The 24,007-nt window shown below is 43.2% G+C and overlaps 1 protein-coding gene across 1 annotated transcript in view; it reads left to right on the top strand.

Annotated features, from left to right (window-relative positions):
• The window catches only part of CHMP6 (charged multivesicular body protein 6), a 262,530-nt gene that overhangs the window by 82,340 nt on the left and 156,183 nt on the right, over positions 1 to 24,007 (top strand). The window contains exons 3-5 of the mRNA XM_069655180.1: positions 10,320 to 10,407; positions 13,555 to 13,641; positions 13,730 to 13,795. Of these exons, the coding sequence (XP_069511281.1) occupies positions 10,320 to 10,407; positions 13,555 to 13,641; positions 13,730 to 13,795 (241 nt within the window). The remainder of the gene's footprint in view (positions 1 to 10,319; positions 10,408 to 13,554; positions 13,642 to 13,729; positions 13,796 to 24,007) is intronic.

Below are 24,007 nucleotides of genomic sequence, written 5' to 3'. Positions count from 1 at the left end.
ATCGAAAATGCCCTATTGAATAAAATCTCACTCCTAGGAAGTTTAGCACTTGGTTGTTCAATTACTGTTGGTTAGCTTGGATTTTGCTGTGTAGAGTTGAGCATTGCCGATTGGATGCTATTAGACCAGGCTTCATCTTTTGTGATGGCTTGTGGCGGGTGAGTGGGTGATTCTAGTCCCCTAAAAATGTAGAAGATCTCCTTGGTGTCTGATATTCTGGTATTGAAGGAGGTGGCCTTAGCTTTGATAATAACTAGTTGGTATTCTTTAGTGATTTTGCTGAACTCTCATTTAGTGGAGTCGCAGTGATTGGCTTTCCAGGTGGAGAGTGCATCCATTTTTTTGGTTCGTAGCTCCATTAAAAAAGCGGTGTATGTTGCTGATTGGAGTGAAACAATCCCATAATTATAGCTCCTTGGAACATTTTGAGTATGAGCATATAAAGGTAGGTACCCTTCCAACTTATTTATGTTAATTTCTGAATAAGAAATGTTGATAGGGCAAGATGCCGGTCTATCTTCAGAATCTTCTGAAAGAATTTGTACGAGAACCCTCAACTTTGATCAGCTGGCTCTTCCTAGATATAGGACCATGAAGGCCTCAAGGGGGGCCTTTCAGAACACAGCACCAAAGGCATGGAATGATCTGCCTTTGGATCTTAGGTGCTTAAAGTCCACATAACTCTTTAGGAAGAAACTTAACTAATTTGTTTACGTGAGCCTTGTTTGACAATCTCGGTAGATCTGTTTTTTGGCTAGGATGTTTATCTTTCTTGCTTCCTTCAGTTTTTTATTTTTGTGCCCTTAAGCCTACGGGTCCATTGTTTGTGCGATATAAATATTAAAGTAAAGTAAAGCTCGAGGAGCTTTGGGGGGGTTAACCACACGTTGATGTGCTTGGTGGGTTCAACTTTCCTTTAGGTGAGTGGGGCAATGGTGATGTTGTATGTTAGTGCTAGTGTTTCTGGGGCTTTAGGGAAGGGTGGCCTGAGGGCCGGCACTAAGAGGTTACGTAGCCTTTCTTTAGTGAGCTGATGAGCGTTCCTGGTGAGAGCTGGCGGGAGGAGTGTCTCTGGCTGATGGGCTGTCTTGGCAGTGGTGAGATCGAAGAGGATGACATGATGATCAGTCCAAGGAAGGTGTGTGTTTTTCTTGATAGTAGGAGGGCAGTTATGGTGCACTATCCAATCAAGGGTGTGATGTGGGTGGGGTCAGTGGTAGCTTGTTGGAACCCTACGGTTCCTAACGACTTGTCGAATGAGTTGGCTGAGGAGTCTTTTGGGTCATTAAGGCCAAGGTTGAGGTCCTCTAAAATGGCCTTGGTGGATTTTTTTAGATGCGTCTCCGAAGCCTGGAAGACTGTTATGGGTCCAGGGGGGTGGTATACAATGTGGAGGGTGATGGTGCAGCTAGGAGAGGGGTTCAGTTTGAGGAGTAAATGGTGACTATTGTTTTCGATTGTCCTGTCCACCTTTCTAATAGGGATGGCTTTTTTTGCTATGAGGGGGACCCCACCCCCTTCCATGTGAGGGCGATCCTGCCTGCAAGTAGTGTAGCCTGAATGGAGTGCTAGAGATGGTGCCGGGCCTGATGCTTCTTGGAGCCAGGTTTCGCTGATTATGAGGAGATCCAGATTGTGGGTGGTGATAAGTTTGTGTATGTCCAGGGTGTCTGCCGGGAGAGACGGGCATTAATAAAAGCACAGCGGAGTGGTGGGTGTTTGCGACTTGCTTGAGATGGTGGGGGTTGGGATTCAGCCTTTTCAAGGCAAAGGGAGCGGCAAATGCAATCGTGGACACGTTAGAGGTGTTGTTAATTATAGGTGCATGTAGTTCGTCAGACAATTCCGCATCATTCTTGATAGTGGCCGCATGAGAAACACTGGACATTTTGGTAGCATAGTTCATTACAGGCACATGTGATTGTGCAGATAAATTATCATCATGGGTGACTATGGGCGCAAGCGATTCAGCAGACAATTCGGATGCATGGTTAATAATGGGCGCATGTAAAACAATGGACTTTTCGGTGGCATATTTGATTACTGAGGCATGTATATCATCAAACAATTTACCATCATGATTGAGTATGGGTATAGGTAATGCGTTCGGCCTTTTGGCCGTAGGTCGCTTTGGGGGCAATTTAGCCTGGACATGAAGGCTTTCAAAGTCGTGTGTCGGTGGAGCACAAATATCTCGGGGCAGGCTGTCGTAGTGTATACAGGTATTGCAGACATTGTATGCAGTGCTGGCCGACTGAGCGGTTTTTGAGTCGACTTCTGTAGGCACGGGCATCGCTTCAGCAGTGCGGGAAGGGATCACGTGTGCACGCACACCAACAGCGCCTACGTGCTTCAGTGAGCTGAGTGGTGGATTAACAAAGTGGCGTGAGGCGTGGAGCGCGGGGTAAACGGATGAGTGAGGAGTTGGGGCCTGTGAGGCATTAGTAAATCTCAGGCCAAAACTGAGGTTTCTGGCACAGGTGGGCATAGGAGTAGATGCCGGGAGCATCAGGAGCTAGCGTGAAAGGGGGCGGGATGACCTGCAGGGATGTGTATAGGTCACAGGGATGGGGGGGATAGTGGACGTGCAGCTCGGAGCTCATCAGGTGAGGGGTGTCTGATAGAGCCAGTGCTTCCCAAGGCGGTAGGTAGCTTACACGGAGCACATGCAAACTGAGGTGGATCTGAGGGAGTGAGTGGCAGAGAGTAGCTGGCCTTAGCTCCCGGCCTTCGCTACACGCCGGCTTCGCCTGCAGCTACTGTGCCACAATCTGATTGCTTCCTGGCTGGACAGCCAATCCGTGCCAGCGGCGGGCTTTGCCCGTTGTCAGGGCAGCAGAGGAGCTATGTTCTCTTTATATTGCTTTTTAGCAGGACATAATGTTTCTAATTAGTGTACCTATGTAAAGAGAGGGCAGCCTGTGTGTGTGTGTTTTCATTGCGGCGTGGAATGTGTTCTCTTACTACCTAAATGTATATTTGTGTGAATTGAGCATGTGAGCCGTTGATTTTCTGTGCTTTCACCTTTCACAGGATTGATTGAGTGGGTGTGTTGGTGGTCTAGCTATATGGAGCTGAGTGTGTTATCTATTGATTTTGTTCAAGGGCTTTTGCTGGTCTGTTGATTGTGTGTGTTCATGAGACTATGCATGTGTGTTTGAGCTGAGGTTTTGATCTATTAATTTCCTCCAGGGTCAGTGTCCAGTGGTGGTCGGTCGTAGGCAACCTCTCTTCCTCTGGCACTGGGTAGCAAATTCTGAAAGTGAAATGCTGTTTCACTTGACTTTTCACCAACACGTATTCCTATGTCACAACCTCCTGTCAAACAAACTGAAAGAAGGCCTTCATGCCCTTCAATTGCCCCTCTTATTAAGGTACATTTTAATGTAGGGGTGATACTATCTACTATTATGGGGGGGTATAAATGTTCTGTGTGTGTTTTACTCACTCTGTTTATAACCATTGTGTGTGTGTGTATATGTGTGTTACTCCCTCTCTTTATAACCATATCATGACAATAACTCTAACCTAATTATCCCTATGATTTTCCAAATCTCGTGCATAATGGATTTTTTCCATATCTCCAAATTCCACTTCTCTTCACGCCTTCTAATAAGCTAATCATCATGCGTAGTAGTGATCCATAACATGATCAGTACTTATACCAAATCCTCCTTGTTTCTATTTGTAATCTTTAACTTCTAAATAAACATCCAGTAAACAAGCCTTTGTTTATTAATCTATCTAAATAAACACTATAAGTGATCTTAACCTACTCTTTATTCTTGAAAGCCATACTAATCCGGGTGTGTGCTCCGTTAAAAAAATCCTTTTGGGCCCAATGGCACACTCCTTTATGATATATGATATGGCATTTATAACACGCCTGTACACAAGTGTTTCTAGGCGCGACTTATATTTCAAGGCCTTAAAATACTAGCGTGGCTCTGTGTGTATTTGCATAATCAATCCCTAAAAATAGTGCATGTTATCCCCTAATTACTTACTTAAATCTCTCCTCAATATATCTGTTAAAATGTTACAAAAACTGTAATGTTTATTAAAACAATCATGCTCCCATATCCTATAATGTATATACAGTCTTGGTGCTGATGAGAATGTGTCCTTTTGTAACTATTACTTTCCCATTCTAGATACAAATGTTTGCATCAATGCATGTGCGTATTTAATAGCACTACTGCAAAAGTGCTTATAATATTAATTTCTGCGGTTCCCCCATAAATATTTGCTGTGCTTAATCTAGTGTCACTTGCTATTACATTACCCTTCTTTGTTATGTAAATTGCATTCCTAATTATATTTTTATTCTCGGTGCATGCCTAACACCATATGTGATCTTGAACACTTTTTTTTAGAATGTGCTATGCAGTGGGGGAGATGGTGCCCCCCTCTTTCTATTCTTGGCTACTCTTCTGACCTAAGCCCTCACTGTCTAGTTACTTGTAGCACATCCCATGCCTATATTGCAATATCTGTCTTACTATTGCTCTCCCATGCCTGTGCCCCTTCTCATCATTATGTCCCTGTTTCTCCTTCAATCACTTTGCCATTTCCTTCTGCTGACTTACCTCCATGTCTTCTTCTTGTTACAAATTCTAGAAAAATAAACTGTGTGCATCTACTCTTTTGGTAGTGCACTGACACTGCTTTAGAGCCCTTCCAGTTGTTGCAATAATTTCTATGGTGCTTATCACAAGGGTGCAAGGCACCTCCCTGTGCACATTCACTATATATTGGAAAACCATTGAGCAAAGCACTTTTCCTTTTTCCAAATTACTTTTCAATAATGTGCCTAAACTTTAAAAATGGTTTCTTTCCATTGCCTCTCTTATCTGTGATTCCCTATGCATGCTTATAGTATATGCCCCATCTATTACTAATACTATACTGCTTAAAATTAAATTAAAAAAGCAGGGGTGCGCTGATGTGTTCTAATATATAAGGTCTTATGATCTAATCTTAAAACAAGAAAGTATCTGGGAGAAATCCATAATAACTAATAAAACCTGGTAAGTACCTTGTGTAATTTTTAAAAAGTGGACACATGCAGTGTAAAATGGTGTGCTCAAAATATGGTTAATCATATATTGCTTTTGGCCAAAACAAAAATATTCCTAAACATATATAGACCCTCCCTCCCCCACCAAATCAAATCCAATAGCTTACCCACCCCACAATCTCATATATTACATTCAAGTTCTCCCCCAGCACACCACTTCAACATAACCTGCAACACATCAAAAAATATTTTCTTCTAAAAATCTACTCAATTTTTACTTGTGTTTATTATATGAAACTAAAACTGAGCTCCTCTACTGAAACATCATTATTACTCATGTCTCATAAAAACCCTTAAAAATAAGTTAGTTCAATGAGTTCTGGACTAGTTTTTCCATGACAGTGGCACTCCGCCCAAGCTCACTTAAAGCTCTGTATTAAAAACGTTCAAAATATACCATCAACATCATTCTAATGTTTTCTCTACTACCTATATCAATCCAAAATCACTTTGCTACTACATGCAATATATTAGTTAAAAAAATCAACTTCATAATCCACACTTTCTACACGTGCATTTTTCCATGTGCCTTAAATCACACATTGAAAAAAGCAAGTCATTTTTTCTTTTTTCGTCAAATTATGAATTTTTCATCCCCTTTTCCTCATACCTTGAAATAAAACATCCTCTACTTAAATACACCTATAACTGTTTTTGCATGCCCTCTGTCATTCCCATCATAAATGATTTTCACCTCAAACCATTATTTCAAAATTCTGTCTATATGATCAACTATAACTGCTACTATACAGCAAACTGCTTTTTTCTCCGCATTGTATTTCAGCATCGCATGGCTGCTTAATTCAAAACGCTTTACCTACATATTTCTATCATTATTGCCAAGCCAAAATTAATACCAAGATTTCCTTCTATGTCATACTTGCAAAAAAACTCAATCCAGCTGCCTAAAAATTCAAACTTTTCATATAATTTGTACAAGCTTGCTACGTTTTGCTGGCATCTGTAAAATGTCTCCTAAAGAAACTAGCCTCAATTAAAACGTAAATGATAATTTTAAGCCAAACTGCATATATGATACCATGCTCAAGAATCTACACACTACATAATTACACGCTACTTCATCACCAATGTGCAACTAAGCAACTATTGTTCTTACATCTGAGATACCTAGCTTAACTTCTGTTTGTCTCTTGTATTTCACATGGAAATGCAAGCTATTTCTATGTTCTGCGTCAACACTCCTACTCCCTCTTTTATTCTGTTGAACGTCGTAGTTCTAGGCCATCAACGACTTGTTTAAAGTCTGTGCAAGAAAATAAAAAAAGTTATCTGTATCTGCCAGTCTCTCTAGCAGGCTGCTATCAATCTTGTAATTAAATCCCTGTATGGCAACGCACTATATTTCTTAAAGCCTTTGTAGTTCAAGCTAAATACTGAAAACATTAAGTGTCTGCGGTGCTGCCTATCCGAAGTCTTGGAATGACACCAGGAAATGTTGCGTTGCCCCTAGCAAAAACACAGTATGTACATCTTCTAAAGTCTTTTGTTTCTTTGTTAAAGTAACTTTACTAAAAAATCAGACTTCTGCGTCTGTACTGCAGAGTGCCCAGAAGGAAGGTTGCATCTGTTTTGAATGAGGTCAGCTTAATCCTTCGCCCATCTGTAGTCTGCTGCACTATGGCATATCAGGAAAGATTTTGGGGCTCAGGTCTCTTCTAGGTTGCCAAATGTGTCGTAGGCCCCAGGTCAGCCATACTTGTAAAAAGCCTCATCAGACATGGGACCTGTTCACCCAGCAAGGTTTATTCTCAAGTCCGCTGGGCGCCATCACACCAGCTACAGTTGGTCAGTCAAAAATGCAGGCCCTCAACCTTGCTCATTTTGAACACACTCTTTATAGCAAATACAGGATTGCATAATATTTTTATGCAAATCCGGACCTTACTTTTTAACATATATTTTAATTGGTCAGTTTACTAAAAGGTCAAAACACTATCCCAGGGAGTACAGCCCAAAAAACCCTGCCAAGGTCTCTGGACTAAAGAGAGGAACCTAATTCTGGGGATCTGAAAAGCTACATCAATAGCAGGGATTGAGTGTTAATGGAGGCCCAGTGGCTCCAATGAAGGTAAGATGATGCTGACTTAGTCTTTGGTCTTCATCGCTACCTACTGTTGGTGAGTTGCAGGGGAGCCAGAATTCCAGATACATGGTAAGTCTGTTAATCAGCTGCAATTGCTATTCTGATTAGTCCATGTAATTGAGCAGCAGTGTTGGTTGCTCTGGTCCTGGAGTGGGGTCTGCAGTATGCAGGTTCCAGGTGTAGTTAAATGTAAGATTGTAGGTTTCAGAGGGGCAGAGCTGTTGCTCATCTTGGGCAAGTACTCCCATCTGCTTGGGATGAGGCCTAGCACTTAACAAAGGTTGTGTGCAGACATGCTTATTCTTTTACTGATGCTCATGCAGCCTGCAGTCGGGCACAATTAATCATCCAACCATTTGGCCCCACTCAGTCATTAGTAATTGCCACATTCAAACTTTCCTGGGCAAACACATGTAGTTGATTCAGAAGTAAATACCAGACAGGAATGCTGTGCTGATAGCATTCTTATTGTGCAGTCTTAAGGGACTACTAAACTCGGGACCCTTTTTTAATATTGACCTACAACGGCCAAGCTTTTGTATTTCTTGATCACAAAATAGCTTTAACAGATTGCAGACTCCTAAAAATGCGCAGGCTCTGCCACCACCCAGTGAGTTAATACAAGCAGCTGAGCAGGGCGATCTGCTCAGGCAAATGGACTACAAGGACGGTTCCTTTTGGGACACCTAAGCCGATGCGTGCCAGGGAGGCCATAGATGTTTTCTAGCTGTGAAAGAGGTTGGTGACCCAGCACTGAAAAAGTAAAAATGACAGGAAACTCGCTGTCGTCCCCATTAAGGACTTTCATAACACGAAGTCTGGAAAGCAAGGGGGGGGGGGCAAAAAAGATAAGTGTTGAGTGAGCCTAGGTAAAAAGGGTCTACTGTATTTCAGACAAGTATTCTTTCTGCAGTGACTAAGAGCCACATTTTTCTGAGCGGAAAAGGGCGAGACAGACAAGCGCATACAGGGCCAAAGAGCAAGAGTGGGGCACTGCAGCGTCTAATATGGGGAAAACCGAGTAAAACCACGAGAGGAGAAGAGTTCGCCAAGGAGTAAATTGTACATTAGTGAATGTTCAGTGAATAAGAGTCCTGAAGCATCTTGGCAAGAATTATTACTGAAGAAATGGTGTCTATGTGTTGCCTGGACCGCTGCATATATGGATGCAGGTCACGATCCCAAAGTAAACGGAATGTGCATGTGTTTGAATCATCGCAGCCCAAGTAAGTAGATCGAATGAGCAGGTGTTGCTTGAACAAGCTCATCTTGAGAAAGTAAGTCTGAAGCCCAAGTGAGAGCCAAAAGAGGTACCCAGTCATTGTACCGAAAACCAGAATACCCAAACATTCCGAAAATTGTAATTAAATATATATGGGGGAGTGGGGTGAGGGGTTAAAATGGGTGTAGATGGGGTTGAGGTGGGGTTACACGGATGGAACAAGGGGTTTGAGGGTCACCCCAAATAAAATTAAGATCTGTATTTTTTTGTTATTATATTTTCATTGAAACTTAATCTCTCTGAAATAGTCTTCGGTAAAATCCCAAAAGAGTATGTTTCCTTTACTGCTGCATATTGGGAGACATGCTTACTCCGTTTACTTTGGATTTGTACACTGTCTCCCATTATGAAGCAGTAAAGGGGACATCCTCGTTGCATATCGCAACTCATCTGCACGCACAAACACTGTCTGGCACGGTCTCTATGCTTGTAGCTGAGCGACTAACCGCAACGAGCGCTGTTAATTGAGGACTCTCTCTGCAGACTGACCGCTGTGCCCGAGGCTGTTTCTCAGACACAGCATTCAGGAGACTCGCAGGAGTCTGGGACAGAGAGCTTCCTCAATGTGCGGGTGGTTTGGGGCTCGCATCTACACGGAACGGCACTCCATTCCTCCCCTGCTGTATTACATCTAGAGTGTCCTATACTTTTGTGTTACTATCGTTACAAAACACTGACTGTGCCCCGCCTGCTCACACAGAGAAAGAGAAAGCATATTGTTGCTTGGCCAGGTTCATCTGGCATCTGGCCACCCCCAGCAGTGCGTCACTCCTCAAGGATTGCCTGGTGAACCTTGGGTGATAACACAATGGCCGCATTTGAACCTGAAAAACGCACCCCTCACCACCAGTGTGGCCTCCCTGTGCCTACTTCCATGGCAATGAAAATTAATTGCATAATAATCCCAAACCCTTTTTAAACTATTTAGTTTATTTACATTATATCTGCTAGTTTCATATGCGAAAAAGGAGTTTGTTTTTTTGTGTAAATCTCGTGTTTTTGCAAATCATGCACAATAGTTGCAGTTCTGTCAAAATAGGACTGTCAAACAGTTTTGTTTTTATTGTACGTTTGTCTTGCAAGTACAGTTCAAAACCCCAAAAGAGATTTTTGTGGGTAACATTGCTTTCCATTCTCGTAGTGTTCCACTAAAGAAGGTAAAACTGATACTACCGTTGTACTTATTTTCTTGCTTAAGATAAGGATTTAGCAATTTGTCAAGTTGGTTAATAATGTCATTTAAATGCTTTTATGTCTCTCTAGGAAATGAAATACATGAGGCCTGATTCACAGAACGTTTTCCTATGGATTCACTCCATTATAAAGCACTTCCATGAATCGGGCCCATTGTGTATCAGAAAAAATTGAGAAGATGTTTGGACCAATGTCTAAAATGCAATCTTGGCTGAAACCCCGTCTTCAGCTCTTACATAAAGTGTATTATCCTGGGCAAATCATTTTACCACTGTGCTCTCACTGCCATAACTGGGATGTGAGGTGCAGGCTCTGCGTTAAAGGGGTCAAGGAGGAGGGCAATTTAGAAAGTCTGTGAGATCTTCGAGCAATCCTGTTCCTAGACTGGTTGGGTGAGAGAACAGGTGGGTCATCTTAGTTTATAGTCCCTTGTTCTATTTTTTCTCTCTGGGAAGGACAAGCTGAACTGAATTTCTTCTGTTAAACCCATGCTACGCTGAGTGTCATAGCCCTGTGCACTTTCCTGCACTCTGTTTTCCAGTCAGGTTTCTGAGCACAAAATAGTTAAATGGAGAGAGTTCCTTCCATTTGTAGCAAAGAAATGCTTTGTTTTTTAAATGCTTGCTTTTCTCTTAAATCATTATTCTTTCTCATTACAGGAAAGCCAAGTTACTCATCAAGAAAAAGCGTTACCAGGAGCAGTTGTTGGACAAGACCGAAAACCAAATCAGTAACCTTGAGCAGATGGTACGCATTTGTCATCCTAGCCCCCCTAGCAGGGCTTATGAGAAGACTTGGCTCTAAACGCAGACGCGCCAACCACTTTGCGATTCATTGGCTGATGGTAGATTCAAGTAGCTGACTTTTTAACATCCTTGTGTTTTGTTTGTTGTCAGAGAGAGCTTTTTGGGTATTGCTCCAAAATACCGAATTAAAATGCTGAATGCGCAGTTACTGCACTTTCGACATGATCCAAAATGTCGAATCCCATTATACCGAACGTGGTTTGCGGGAGTGTCCTCCTAGCCCCGTGTTCAGTATAATGGGATCGGGGGTGCATGGGTGTCCTCTGCTTCCAATGCGAAAGAGTGCAGCACCAGAAAAACGAAAAAGAAAAAAAATAAAAAGGTTCCTTGTGATGAATCCCTACCCACATTAGGGGAAGGAGACTTGCGTTGCAGGGGACAGACGAGGGGACTAGGAAGACACGAATTCAGATAAGTGTGAGGAGGCAAAGGTAAATAGTAGTGAGGGCGGAGTCGACCAACCTTTTCAAATTCAGCATTTTCTGAGTCAGTAAAAATGGGCGCCAGTAATCGCGTAGATCCAGATCGAGTTGTGCGGAAATATAGAAAAGGTGCCTACAAGCACACATTAATGTTACCGTACGTGATGAGTAGTTAATAAGGCGAAACTCTTCTGCTAGATGCTGTCAAAGTGAAGGTTGAAAGTTATTTAACATTTTATAAAAGAGGCTCGGAGCACAGTCAATACAATGAGGTAAAGGACGCCCCCAAAGCTTCATAATTGACTGGGCGGTGTCATCACATTACCTTCCAGCTGCTAATATATTCAGTATCTGAAAACTAATGCTTACCTGTTAAGTAAGCAGTATTTGCTGGGAGAAGTGGCTATAGAACTGGGGCCAACAACCCAAACCTCAGCAGCATAACAAATTAGCCATTTTATAGTGTATGCTCTGTGGGAAAATATCGGCGAAAAAGCAAGTGTATTTATCTTCCAGTTGAATGTATAACCAATTAATCTAGAGGTTCTTCTAATCTTATTCACTATGCATTCTTATTGTTCAATTCCAGAGTAGCATCCTTCCTGTGTTGCAACATTCTACTTTTACCAACAGAGAGCTTGTTAAACCCACTGCTGTTTAAACTCTCTCTTACACTAAATGCACTCTGATCCCGTTTGATTCTGTTGAAAATTATATAGCTCGCAAATTACAATTTACATTCTTTGCTTAAAACCATTTAAAGAATCTGGTATTGAGCTCTCTGAATTTGCATATATTTCACTACACGTGACTTTTCTAACCCTAGACCACTCAAGCCAAACCTGCTCGTTTTTGTGGCAGCCAATAGAAGTTTCACATCATGTTAACTCTGTGTATATAAGATTTAGGTCTAGGTGCTTGTTTTAGATTCTCAACAGAATGTTTTCATAATGTAGGCTTCTATGATATGTATTTCTCAGTTGATATGATCTCATCTATTGATAGTTTATGAAGTGTTCAGGCTTTTTCTGTATGGTCAAGGAAAATACAACATAGTAGATTTAACTTGTCAATTCAACTCTTGGAGATTATTTCACTTTGCAAAACTATTGCGTTTCTAATTTCTGTTCACTTCTTGCATCTTTGAAACCTTTTGAAAGACTTATTTATTATTACTTGTTCTAGTTCAGACTGAGGGACTGTTTTTTTTAAGGGGATATCTCCCTTAATGGAGACAAGGCATTAGTATTCTTCAGCCTCCCTATTGTGTCTTATAGCGTTAAGTTTGCAACCTTGCTACAGTTCCCTTTTATAGTTGGCACTCTATACAACTTTAAGTGATATCGGGGAACTGCTGTTCGGGCTCTCAAATTTCATGTACCAACTGTCTCCCAAAGATAGTTGTTCATTCCATCTTAATCGGTTGTCAAATACTCCTGTTCCTTTCCTCAACACTACATCCATTTGTTTGAAAGATTGCAACTTTTTTTGTGACTAATTTGTTCTAAATGTATAAAACCTATTTCAACTATTGTTTTGTCACATACATTTTAACCCAAAATTGTAGGTTTGTTACTTTATATAATTTATGTCTGTTTTTTTTAAAAATTGACTTTAGTTTTAGGTAGACTTGATTCAGAAAGTGCATTTGGAATAACGGTCCCAATGACATGTAATTGTATGTGGCACTTGCATTTACCACACCAGGGCACATATAGGGCTTTTGGGCTTTCGCAGAGAGATTGCTCCTAGCCTCTGCATTTTTCTCTCTTCTTTTTTTGAAAAATTGTTTTTGCTATGCAGACCATTTCTGAATAAAAGGATTAGCTCCTGTAGCTGTGTTACTAAAAAAAATTGAATGTTTTGTAAGTTAGAATAACGACTTACTGATCCAGCTCACCACCTGTTTTCTGTATGCTGTTCCGCAATTGGGTGCAGCCTTGTTGGTGATTATCCTCTGAGCTGACTCCAAACTAAATTATCTGTAAAACAAGGAAACCTCCCGCCACCAAGCACAGAGTTTGGACTGGAAGACTACTTTCTGAAAGTTTTGTCCCTTTTATAACCATCAAAAAGGATGCAAGTCCATAAATAGCTGTTTGCCCGCATCCTTTACTTATAAGGACGGGAGAGTGGGCTGATGGTGAAGGCTGAACTGTGGTTAACCTAGGATTCCTCTAGGTAGTTCGTTAATGGCGTCGGCAACAGGAGTAACCTGAGGAAATTGTGTCCCTCAGTTATCTTATTCCAGAACCATAAGTGTTAAACCCATTGCTCTACCACGTGTCCCTCTGTTCTTCTGGTCTGCATGCTGTAAACATACCAGTCACTGTTGCAAGTATTTCTATGACATACTAGGTAGATCCTGTATTCTCTTGTGTATTTTGCTTAGAGGAGTGAGTTGTCAGGGGTGCAGAGCTTCTCTAGGATTTCTGGTAGTGGATATAATGACACAATTATATAATCTGAATGCTTAGAGAGGGCCATGATTAGAACTACGGATGCCATGTGAGTCTGAATACACTGTTTTATTGCAGACAGCCATACACTGTTTTATTGCAGACAGCCACATTGTGGGTTTATTGCACAGTGTTTGTGGATGGGAAATCACATGCTGGTTCTGCCTTAATTTTGGTTGATTCTACTTTTTTTTTTTTTCCTTCTAGGTTCAAGACATTGAATTTACTCAAATTGAAATGAAAGTCATCGAGGGGCTAAAAGTCGGAAATCATTGCCTGAAAAAGATGCATGAAGTGAGAGCTGTACTTTTGTTTTCTGGCTTAGTAGACTTTTCCTGACCAAACCGTAATTAAAAAGGTGTATGTTTTTCTTAAACTCTAGGCTATGTCCATCGAGGATGTTGAACGAATTATGGATGAAACACAGGAGTCCATTGAGTACCAGCGGGTAAGTGTTGGGTATCCCTCCTTTGGTGGTGGTCTAGGGGATTACTGTGCATGTGCCATTGAAGTGTCCCTGCATGTGAGAAAAGCGAACGTGCGACCAGATTGTTGAGAAAGCCCTCCTTCTGCAGTCACAGCACGAGTTATCCAACTAGAGTTAAGTTCAATGGGAGGAAAGAATGAAGACATGGAACGGTTTTTGCTTGGTTTACCAATTATGCCAGCCAAGCCTGTTGAGCTACGCAATGCTTGCAGTAAGTGCCTTACTAACTGTGGAATGCGTTTTGGTTGAAAAGGTCGTAAAAAAAGGGTGTAAAAAAAAAAGCCTAGGGTGCATTGGGCATGGATAAAAAAACAAAACAAACAAGTCGAGTGGGTGTGTCCCCTCCTCCCCTAATTCGGCATTATGGGTTGCTAGGGTGTCCCCCGCATACATTAAATCTAAAGCAGGGGACAAATGTAGATATTCCAAAAAGCTGAAGTTACAAAATGCAAACATGTTGGCTTGGCTATTTTGTTAATCGAGCTTTTCGGAATGTGTTCTTTTAACGTAGATCCGTGGGATGCAGTGAGTAATATTAGGAATCTCCATGGTGGAAACTTGGTGCCCCAAAAGCAGTTTTTCTGTATTTTCATGGATCTCTTTATTATTAATAGGCCTCTTTATTATGGATATGATTAATGTGATTGGTCCTACTGGCTTGTCGTATGGTAGTTGCGGTAAGACTGCCCCTTGTGGATCATAGATTAGAACATAGGCTGCTATTGAAGGGTTTATAATGCCCCTGAACTGTGTACACTAAAATGGGGCATCCAATGTGCTAAACCTGGATGCAGGATTTCAACCTAGCTTTAAGGGCTGTTTTCAGCTTGCAACTAGAATTCTCTTGTTTGTCAGTCCATTTGTGTGAATGCATGCATAACTGAAATTTTGAAGCTACTGAGTGAAGTATTTTTGTTTTTGCAACCAAAAGAAGTAGAATGTGTGACCTGTTTAATAAAATGAATGACTGTTTTGATACAATTATGAAATATATTACTGGGCAGAGTTCAAATTAGTTACCTACCTGGGATAAGTTGTCAGGTGGTCCAGAACTGTGATATCTGTCTCTGAGCTGTATTCAGGTTGACAACGTTGTCATTGGCTGCTGCAGTCTTCAACTCTGAGCATAAGGAGGTTCTAGTTTCTCTGTTATTTGGACTGCAATTCCCACTAAACATTTTCTCTCAGTTATACTTTCTCAATGACTCTTAGATCTTTGGGACTACAAATCCCATTGTGCAGCGTTTCTCTTGATATTTACTTTTACTGCCTCCCATTTCTCTGGATATTTACTTTCGTACTCCAATTCTACAGATGCATCAAATATGGGCATGCAGGACTGCTTGTTACACTCGGTTTATTTAATGGCACTAGGAACTTTGATAATTAAGTAACAGGGTGGAGCGCATTACTTAATCGCACAGCTCCAGTTGTTCACATGTTTTCCCTTTTCTTGTTATTCCTAAAGATGGACTCTCAGCTGGTTCCTCCCCTCCATGTCGTTTTCTGTTTATGAGCATCTCTCCTTTTTCCGCTGTCTACTCGCCTCTGTCTTACCTGTTCTCATTCGACTACCTTCTCTTTCTCAGGCGATGCTCAAGTGGATCCGCCAAGCGAGACTGTCTGGTGGTTTCTCTCCACCATGCTTGTTTGGCTATTGTGCAGCATCGCAGTCCCGCTTCAACATTTGTGTCTCGTCCTTCCTAAGGTTCAGTGCCAAACATCCAGTGTTTCTCCTAGTCGCTGTTTCCCCTGGTTTGTCACTCCGCCATTTACTTTCCCTAGTTTGTAGGATAGTGTTATCAGGATCACTTGTATTTGTATTTATTATTTTTAATAGTGTTTTACATTATAACAAGAATACATAGAGTATGATAAATTAGCAGCATAATTACAAACATGAGACAAGCCATTAAAAAACAGTATGTAGAACATCATTCCACACTTCCTTGTGCCTCCCTTCTTCATTTTATGCAGTCTTAATACACCACAATTGTTAACCCCTCTAATTTTAGTAAGAACAAGTAAGGTCTGTGCGTAACTACTGAAAGTATACCCAGACCCTGATCTTCCCTATAAAGCAAATGATCTATTACTATAATCTGTGTATTCATTCTGATGACTTACTTGTTGTTACAGTTGTAGAAAAATGTTGCTTTTAGACCTTCCCTCGTGGATCTGTAAAGGGCAGAGACTAATACACTGTCAATTTTAAAAATATCAGAACCTTGATTTTTGTTTATCGGCCAGGTGGAGAATGAAAATGGGTTCAAGGGAACAGCTCTGTCTTGCCTTATTTATTTGTAAAGGAGAAGTGCCTGGAATTTCTCTTCACCTGTTCCCATCTCACGGAAGCAGAATACACCAGCTGGATTAATGCTTTCTAGGAGTTTACAGGCCACAAACTAGTCTCTCCTTCGTTAGATAGCCGATTGAGAAATTCGTAGGTGTCCCATTCCAGGCTCATCTGGAGAGTATTAGCCTACTAAGATCATTTTAGTCTGGCTTTCACATTAGACACTGTACTGAAACATCTACACTTCATATTGTTGATGGCATCATCCAGACACATGGCTGCAGAGGCTGTTGGTGTGTTGTTCTCTCACTGACGTGTGACCCGATTGAACCTGGGGCCATTCTAGCCATTGTTTCCAGCATATGTGAGCATAGGGAGTGTTATCTTGGAGTGCTTGGAGTATTTTTCTTCTATCTGGCAAATCGTTTTCTGTCCAGATCTACTCCTCCAGGTGCACCTTCCCTTCCCCACCCAATTGGCAGTAGAAAGTGGTATGCCCCAGCGATCCATTCTTTCCCCAGTGCCCCTCGACCTCTACTTGGAGCCACAGGGAGACCTTGAATTGCCGACAACAGCATCTCCGTACATCAGTACCCAGATGACGCTCAGTATATCTTGCTGTATTTTTGGTACGGCACCTGGTAGTTTCATTGGTTCTTGGATGGCCACGTCTAGTTTGTAAATTTAGATCAGCTTAGACTGTTTGTTTGGTTGTTGGAAGGCTATGTATGCAACCATGTCTTGGCGTCCACTCTGCACTTTCAGAGCTTCACCCAATCTGTTTCTAGCTTTACTCTAGGTTTTCTTTTGCCCAGGAGGCTCAATATTAACTTGGTCATACCCTTTCTCCACGTTTGGCTCGCCCATAATGGGCATCGGCCTACTACTCATTCTAGACCAGCCAATCCAGCCCAGTGGAAACACAGAGCTCTTCTTGCTTCAGCAAGCAGCTGATGGAGCACTCCTGGGCTGGCTTTAAATGAAATGTCAGAGATTCAGCAATACCACAGCACAAATGCCCAATGAGCCATGCAAGGCGGTGGGTGTTTTGTTTCCCTACTCTTGCATGGCCCATTAGGGATGCAGGCTGGGGTACTGCAGGGCTGAATGTGCAAGGGGTTGCTCTTGGGCCTTACTGCACATCCAGGACCTGAGGGGTGGCCTGATGGACGTGCTCCAGCTCCCCTACACATATGCAGAATACAGGAAGCACTCTACTTCCTATTGTATGCTTCATGGGAGCAGGAGGGCCCTGCATGCATCGAGAGCGTGAGAGGACTGCAATCTGGAGTGGGCTGCAGGTAAGGCCATTTTTAGAAAAAAATGTATGTGTTCCCTTATGCAAAGGTTTGTGTTTATAAGTGGGTGCGTGAATTAGAGCATATGAATGGTGTATTGGTGCGTAGCACATTTGAATGCGAGACAGCATTCACACAGCATCCTTAATTCTTCATTCAAATGCATGTGTGCTGGACCCTGGCATCTAGCCTATGATTGGGGAAGTGGGACAAGGTAGAGGGAGGTGTGGGGGAGCGGGGAGCTTTTCCTGCAAGAAATGAATGTTTTGCTGTGCATCAAAGGTGAAGGCAGCATAATGAGTGTTTTACATTGTACAAACCCACACTGGTGGCTCCAGTCAGACATTTGACATTACTGTGGCATGTCAATTTGTACTGGTAAAGCCTGCATGAACATGTTTTTTAGATTGGCATACATTGTGGGCAAAGGCATCATAAAAAAGATTTGGGGTTGGGGGGGCTCCTATGCAGTGTTGCCAACCCGTTGCATCTATTGGATTTTTACATGTTGCCCTATAAAACCCATTGCAAACTGTCTTTTTTCCCAATTTTCTACAAAAAGTGTTCATGATGCACAATTTTAACCAAGCAGTTTTCTCAGGGGGTGGGTTGTGGGGAGAACCCTTTGAACTCCACTTGGGAGGTTTGGGCTCCCTTGATAGCATTTACGCCTTTCCAAATTAAATATTATCCAATCACTACTGATTTTTCTTTCTAGTGAATTAATTCAACCAATGGTTCAGGCCTTCACATTCTCTAGCACACATTGGAAATCCAGACAAGACTGCATTGTTTCTATCAAGAGTTTAGGCCTTCATTGCGATCTGTACTGCTTGGCAAATGTGACTCGTGCATTTGGCATTACTTCGGTGCTGGTCTCACTTCGCTGGCTACACCTCTACTCTAGAATTCTTTTCAAGTTAGGATGTTTGCTCTACAAATCATTGAACCTGGTCCAACAAAACTGCCTGCAAAAATATTGCACCTTATTGTCGAAGCTTGAGCTCTTCATAACTGTGATCTAACCCGTCAGATTCACAAGGTTAACTCCCAGTAAGAGGCAAGCTTTTTAAAGGGGCTGAGCCTTTTTTCTGGAACTTCCTTTCCATATCACTCACAGGCCCCTTCATTACTGGAAATATGTTGTTGGCTTAAGACATTCAGTTTTCAACACAACCCGTGCTTGCGATTTTATAATTCTGTAGCCTTTTAAATTTCTGTTGTCATTAGCTTATTTGGTCATTTTTATTCACCCTGATCAGGAGATTCCTTATATTTTGATATATTTTTCGAATATTGTTTTGAAGACTATTTGCCTTATATGTAGTAGAAAAGACTGGATGTCGATTGCCAATCGTTGTTTTCAACCATCTGTTAACTTTAACAACTATATCCTGTATCGTGATCAGTCGATAGCAAGTGTTGGGTCACCGGAACCATTTCTTAATATTGGGCATGTTAGATATCTCAAGGAAACGATCCCTGAACATCTATGGAGCTGGACTGTTGGAAAGGGATTCAAGTTACATTTCAGCCAACCGGCCCTGGCCTGAGTAAATATGCACTTGCACTTCCCCAATGTTGCTGGGCCTAGTAAGATTGTTTTTTGTTCTCCCTTTGCCCAGTCGTGCTGTGAAACACATGTGTACGAGCGCAATATAAATAAAATATCATTTCTTACACATGTCTCTTCTTCTTCTGAAAAGATTAGCCACTCTTTCCTTGAAAAGATTAGCCACGCTTAGCAAATCTTCTCTTGGGAGAAGTGAAGGCAGCAAGCTGGCCTCCAGATAAGAATTTGGCATCTGAATATTTCACTCCCTGTTGTGTGTATTTGGGGTGAAAGGATTTTCAAGTGGGGGAAACTGTATTTCTTAATGCCAACACGACTGGCTTCATTTTAGGCAAGCACTTATGCATTTACCCAATTTTTCTTCTTTTAATCCAAGTATTTATTTGTGGCTGGAAGTCCTGTAAATGAAGGTGTTTTTATAATTTACATCGCCTTCACTTCAGGCAACAAGAGCAGCAGAGGTCTACATTGTGGAAGTTACTACTCATGCCACTGCTCTGAACATCTCATCTGAAAAGTGCAGATAGCACAATGAGCCAGCCTTAGGGAGGAACATAGAAGAATTTCCCTTTTTGCCAGAACTGTTTGAGAAGGGTGGACTTGGTTGTCCTTATCTAGATAACTATCATAGGGCATTCCCCTTGATGAAGGCCTATTATTGATTTCATTCCATGGGCTCCTGGAGACAACAATTGAGGAGTATAGAGTTGGCTAAGGTCCTAATGGTGGATAATGTATGGCAGAGTGATAAAATGAAGGGCACTTGTAGTCCTGAAGTAGATGTTGAGACTCCAGCAGGTATGATCCCATAAATATATCATTTGATAACTTGTATTTGCCCCAAAGGCAAGACGACCCTGACTTCAGTAAGATGATCAGAAAAGGGTCCCTTACCTGCTTCAATTTACTTTATGGTTGAGGGCGGTGAAAGGTTCCTGAGATGGGACTGATTAACTTTCCATTTATATCCCTATAAAAGTTCCAGATCGAGCATTTTCTGGTGCCTTTTGTATTATAAAATGGATTAGTGGAGCACAGTGTACTCTATTGATTGTATCGCACTCCACTTTCAATGCATAGCCTGGGGTAGCCCTATAGTAGTGTTGTGGGGCTGAACACATTACGCAGAGTTCGAATGGATTGTGTCCTCCAACGTATTCCACATCCTTGACATGTAATGCCCACAGCTGTGTAGTTCGGAAACTTTTTCGGCAGAGGGCATCCTGCATCGATGGCTTGGGTCGATGTCCCTTGAAGGCCTCCGTCGAGGGCAACGTCACCGGATGTTATAAATAGAATACACAGCGTATGTAGCCTCAGTTCAGTTTTTTCTGCACACGTGCTTGCTTCGGAGACTTGGCGCACCTTATGTATTCTTCGTGAATGTCTTCCTCTTCCACCCCTCCGACTCCGCGGTCTGGCTTCAAGACTTGTCGGGACTGCAAGTCGAAAATGTCGATTACCGACCCGCATCGCATTTGTTTGTGGTGTTTGTGTGAGAGTCATGACACCGATGACTGTTCCAAATGCCTGTTGCTGACTGCTAGGGCCTTTGCGGGAGTGTAAGGGAAAACCTCAGGTAGGTAGGAGTTCTAAACCCAGTAAGTCCAAATGTACATCCAAGTCCAAGGTTATGTCCACCAACAATTTGTGAGGTGACTCTGCGTCTGAAGGAATCTCAGGGGTCTCGGCCCCGGAGTGGTTCCCGCCGTTCGTCCTCCTTTTCTCAGCATTCCAGGAAGCGATGTCACCGGTCGCCTTCCCAGTCCTCCTCAGAGGATGATGCCTCGAAGAAAGTGGCTTGTCCAATGAAGTCCTTGCCGCCGGAGAAATGGGCATCATTTAGGGAGCAGATGTTGGCGATTTTTCAGTCGCTGGACACTGTTGCGTCCGTGCCTTCTCACGAAGCTGGCAAGGAACGGTCTCGAACCGTGGCTCGTTAGCCTTCGGACTCGGGTTCTCCGTGCGATCCTCACTGGGAACCTTTGAGGTCCCATCCGGACAAGGCTCAGGATGGTCGCAAGAGATGTGCTTCCAGGTCTCGGTCCTCGTCCCCAGTGAGACCACAGAATCCTGCTAAGGGCTCGAAGTCGGCGTCGACTCCGGCGCCGTGTTCGTCTGATGCGGACGTCGAAGCAGTGCCTTCATATCAGCCCTCGGCGCCCTTGTCGACGCCCTTGACGCCGAAGCCATGAGCGCTCTCTACGCCTTTGGGGCTTTTTGGCCGAAATGTAGCGTTGGAGATCCCTGATGTTGTGGATCCTCCAAGGAAGGCTACTTCCAAGTCTGTGAGGCCGGTGGTGGACTCCAGACCCTCTTCTGTCCCGAGGCAGGGTTTTTACCTCCCTTTGGATGACATTTATGAAGCGGAGGAAAGGTCAGATTTTGATATGGACCCTATTGAGCCTAATAATGCTACTGTCATTTCTGGAGACAGTCATTTGGAACAGTTGAGGCAAACCCTACATGATGCCAGTGGTTTGGACACTTCTCCGGAAGTGGAATTTGGCAGGCATGAGCCTGGGGCTCATGCAGAGTCGTCCTACAGGAGACTCATGGCTAGGGTCACGGAGTATCTGGGCTGGACCAGTCCTCTGGAAGCTTTTGCGCAAGAGGATCTAATGGACATTTTAGATCAAGGTCAGTCCTCTGACCCGGTGTTACCTTTTCATCTCACTTTACAGAAAAGGGTGGCGGCTGCTTGGCAGTCACCGGAATCTCTTCCGGCTGTTAAAAAACCGTTGTTAGGCAGAAACCTGTGCAGTTCCATCTGGGACCACTGCAAAAGATTTAGGACTACAGGTGTTTGGCAGTAAACCTACTTGGTAGCAGTCTGTACCACACAGATTCACTTGGTAGCTGTGGCTGAGCAGTCACTCTTCCCTCAAGAAGAGTTAGGCAGTATACAGAGTATTCACAATAGGTCAAAAGAACATAGTAGAACAAGTAAACACTGACCAGAGCTTGGTGTAAAAGAGATATAATTATTTATTTAAAACCACATCTAGAAAAACGCACAGGCACTAATAGTAAGCAATTCAAAAACACCGTCACTAAAAGATATACACTCCCTTAGAAGAATATTAGACAAGTCTTAAGTAAAGCCCCACTTATTTTCAGACAGCGGTGAGCGCTTAACGCAGATGGCACTCTAATAATTTGTTTTAAATGGGAGAGAAAAGCAGAGTATAATATGAAACAGATCCCAACACTTTCATAAGAACAAAACAAGAGAGGGAGGCAAGTAAAACTGTGAAGTTAGAGTTCAGTAGGCCGGATCCACTGTAAGAGGATCAGAACAAAATGTGTCCAAGGTCACACGGTTGAAGTGCACAAGATTCTTGCAAAGGTTCAAAAAGAGTTGGACCAAAAGAAAGGGACCAGTTAGAGGGTCAAGGCGGCCAGCCCAGTCCAGAAGGTTAAGGGGTTATTATTACCTTGTAGCAATCTTTAGAAAGGGAGGCCTGACGGACACGGTACCTTAAAGTGGTGAGAATACTCCAGCGGGGGCAGTTGTTCCTGGCAGCGGATGTAAGTCGGTGCTTCGTCCGGGGGAAGAGAGGATCTCGTCGGGGAGGAAGACAGGAGTCCGTTGCACTGCCAGGGAAGAAACCAGCCGTGGAGTTCTCAGGTAAAAGGAGCGGTGCTTTTATTCGCGGTCCAGTGGTAAGTGGCTATCCGGTTGTCGGGGTGCTTGGCACGGGCAATTCGACCACAAGACAGTCTGGGGTGCGAAGAGAAGAAGGTAAACTGGTTGTGCCCACCAGTCAGGGGAAGAAGCCTCTCCAGCCGGGAGATCTTCTCTGTCGTCGGGAAGTGGTGAGTCGGTTCCGCAGGGCTCCACCGGTGGTGTCGTTGTGGTAGGTCGTCTCATCTTCTCCCTCGTCGGATTCTCAGGTCCTGTGGCGACTTCTCAAGTTCCAGTCCCCAGAGCCCTGCTTTTATGCAGCACACCCCCATTCACTCAGCCTAGCTGTCAAACGTGCCAAGTGGTGAGCCGGCCGGCTCACCACTTGGGCCAATCACACAAGAGTGCGCCTTGAGTTACCAAGGTAACTCAGTCCAGGGTGCCTAAACCCCCTCCCACACCCCCTGTGGTACCCAGACAGAGTGGCACCACTTTTGGAGGCTTCTGTGGAGAAGCCCGCCAAAAAGTGGAACAAAGGGCTTGACTTGGGTTGGAGTCACAGAAGAGAACACAAACGCCATTTTAGAATCGAGTCCTGGCAAAAAATACCAACCGGCGAATTAATATTAAATAAATAAACCAGCGTTTTGTTCGAGGCTATGAGAATTAAATAATTAAAGTTGGTAGCCTCGTACAATGGGAAAATCCCATAGGGATATATTCGCGGTCGAATATAAAAAGTAGTTTCCACTGCCACCAGCCAAAACTCGATCAGGGGGGACGGAGACGTGCCCCCTCGACTAACAGACCCCAGGGCAATTGAATTGCCCCGACCAGTACTTCCACAATATGATGGTTTGTACTGGTTTCTGTTCATAATTTGGGACTAGTAAAGCCAATGGTGACTTTACATGCCCTGGGAGACAGTAGTCAGTCCCAGGGTATGGAGTCTATGGTGGGGTGTCACTATGACACCCCTGTGTTACTGCACGGAGGGTGCTGTGTAACACACATAGTAAAAACACATGAGACCCTATGGAGTAAAGGACCCCATAAAACACATTAACAGTCAAAGGAACACCATAAATCATGTCCAAGAGTGGGAGAAAGAGTCTCACTCTTGGCAGGAGAAAAAAACAAACTCCAGAAATCCAGCAAAGCTGCTGGGGCACTCACTAGGTTAGGAAATTCAGCCTAAAGAGAGAATTCTCCCTAGCAACCGTTGATCAAAAAATGCTGCCATTCCGGTAGCAACCCCGGCTACTTATCTTCTCACCCCACTCCCGAGAGTTTGGTGGTTCAGGCGGCTACGGCCACATCGAGGCAGGCGGCGTACCCTACCATCCCTCCGGATAGGGACGACAAACGCTTTGATGGT

Source organism: Ambystoma mexicanum, chromosome 3q (assembly GCF_040938575.1).
Source record: "Ambystoma mexicanum isolate Mex_15411 chromosome 3q, UKY_AmexF1_1, whole genome shotgun sequence".
NCBI lineage: Eukaryota > Metazoa > Chordata > Amphibia > Caudata > Ambystomatidae > Ambystoma > Ambystoma mexicanum.
The sequence above is the reverse complement of the archived record's forward strand: the minus strand, read 5'-3'. Positions and strand labels throughout refer to the sequence as shown.